Source organism: Arachis ipaensis, chromosome B6 (assembly GCF_059453495.1).
Source record: "Arachis ipaensis isolate K30076 ecotype BB chromosome B6, ASM5945349v1, whole genome shotgun sequence".
Taxonomy (NCBI): domain Eukaryota; kingdom Viridiplantae; phylum Streptophyta; class Magnoliopsida; order Fabales; family Fabaceae; genus Arachis; species Arachis ipaensis.
Window position 1 is genome coordinate 77458536 of NC_142441.1, and position 1815 is coordinate 77460350.

Sequence of the window (1815 nt, forward strand, 5' to 3'; positions counted from 1 at the left end):
CCAACCTTTCGAGCATCTGGTCAACAAAAGGGAGAGGGAAATGATCCTTTCGTGTGGCATCATTTAGCCTCCTATAGTCAATGCACATCCTCCATCCTGTCACTGTTCTTGTTGGAATAAGCTCATTCTTCTCATTGACAATGACAGTCATCCCACCTTTCTTGGAGACTACATGCACTGGGCTGACCCATGGACTGTCAGAGATAGGGTAAATGATCCCAGCTTTACATAGTTTCAGTACTTCCTTTTGAACCACCTCCTTCATTATGGGATTTAATCTTCTTTGAGGTTGTACCACTGGTTTAGAATTTTCCTCCAAGAGTATTTTGTGCATGCATATGGCAGGGCTTATGCCTTTCAAGTCATCAATGGTCCACCCCAATGCATCCTTGTGAGCTCTCAATACTACAAGGAGTTTTTCTTCTTCCTCTGTACTCAATGTAGAGTTGATGATCACTGGAAAGATGTCCTTTTCACCAAGGAATGAGTATTTAAGATGAGGGGGTAATGGTTTCAACTCTTGTTGTGGTGCCTCTTCTTTCTTGGCTTCACTTGGTTCCCCAGGTGCTTCCAATTTGTTCTCTTCTTGTCTTTGAATGTCCCGGACTTCCTCCTATTTCACTTGACGGTTTGTTTCAAATACTTCTTCAACCAAAGAATCCACCACATCAACCCTCATGCAACTTTCTTTCTCAGTGGGATACTGCATTGATTTGAAGACATTTATGGTCATTTTCTCATCATGTACTCTGAAAATCATCTCTCTTTTTTCCACATCAATGATTGTTCTGGCTGTGGCCAAAAAGGGTCTACCAAGGATAACTGAGTTGCTCCCCTCTTCATCCATATCTAGGACCACAAAATCGACTAGGAATATAAAATTTCCCACTTTCACGAAGAGGTTCTCAACTACACCATTTGGTATTTTGATAGATCTGTCAGCAAGTTGGAGTGACATCCTTATGGGTTTCAACTCTTCTATCATCATTTTCTTCAGCATGGTGAGAGGCATTAAGTTAATGCTTGCTCCCAGGTCACAGAGTGATTTGTCAATGGCTATATTCCCAATTGTGCATGGTATGAGGAAGCTGCCTGGGTCCTTGAGTTTTGGTGGCAGTCCCCTCTGAATAATGGCACTACAATCTTGAGTGAGAATCACTGTTTCTTTTTCTTGCCAACTTCTTATTTTGGTGATTAATTCTTTAAGAAATTTCGCATATAATGGCATTTGTTCTAAAGCTTCTGCCAATGGAATGTTGATTTCATGTTTCTTAAAGATTTCCAAGAACCTTGGAAATTGTTGATCCTTCGTTCCTTTGTGTATGCTGGTTGGGTATGGAAGCTTGGGTACATAGGCTTTCACTCCTTCATTCTTGATCCCCTGTTGTGGCTTTACATCATCCTTGTTATTGGGGTGGCTATCTTGAGTGGTTGTCTTGCTTTGTGGCTTTTCATCTTCTTTGCTTTTTTGAAGTGTTGATGCCTTTTTCTTCATCTTGCTTGTCTACTGTGTCTTGCTCCTTGAGTTTTGTTGCTTCCTTGTTAGAAGTCTCTCCAATTACTTTGCCACTTCTTAACTGTAGAGCTTTACATTCTTCTCTTGGGTTAGGTATTGTATCACTTGGGAGGACGTTGGTTGGCCGTTCAGCTTGTTTGGCCAATTGTCCCACTTGCCATTCAAGGTTCTTCATGGTAACTTCATATCTCTCTTACCCTTTGATCAAAGTTTGAGTGGACTGAGAAATTGTTTGTAGGGCTGCCTCAAGACTTGAAATTCTATTATCATGATAGTCGGTTGGTGGTATGATGGGGGTG

The 1815-nt window shown here is 41.3% G+C and overlaps 1 protein-coding gene across 1 annotated transcript; it reads right to left on the bottom strand.

Moving 5' to 3' along the window:
• Positions 1-613: 613 nt before the first annotated feature.
• Positions 614-1495, bottom strand: LOC107646920 (uncharacterized). Its single transcript, XM_016351063.1, has one exon. It carries the CDS (start codon positions 1493-1495, stop codon positions 614-616), a length of 882 nt encoding a protein of 293 aa, XP_016206549.1.
• Positions 1496-1815: the final 320 nt, after the last annotated feature.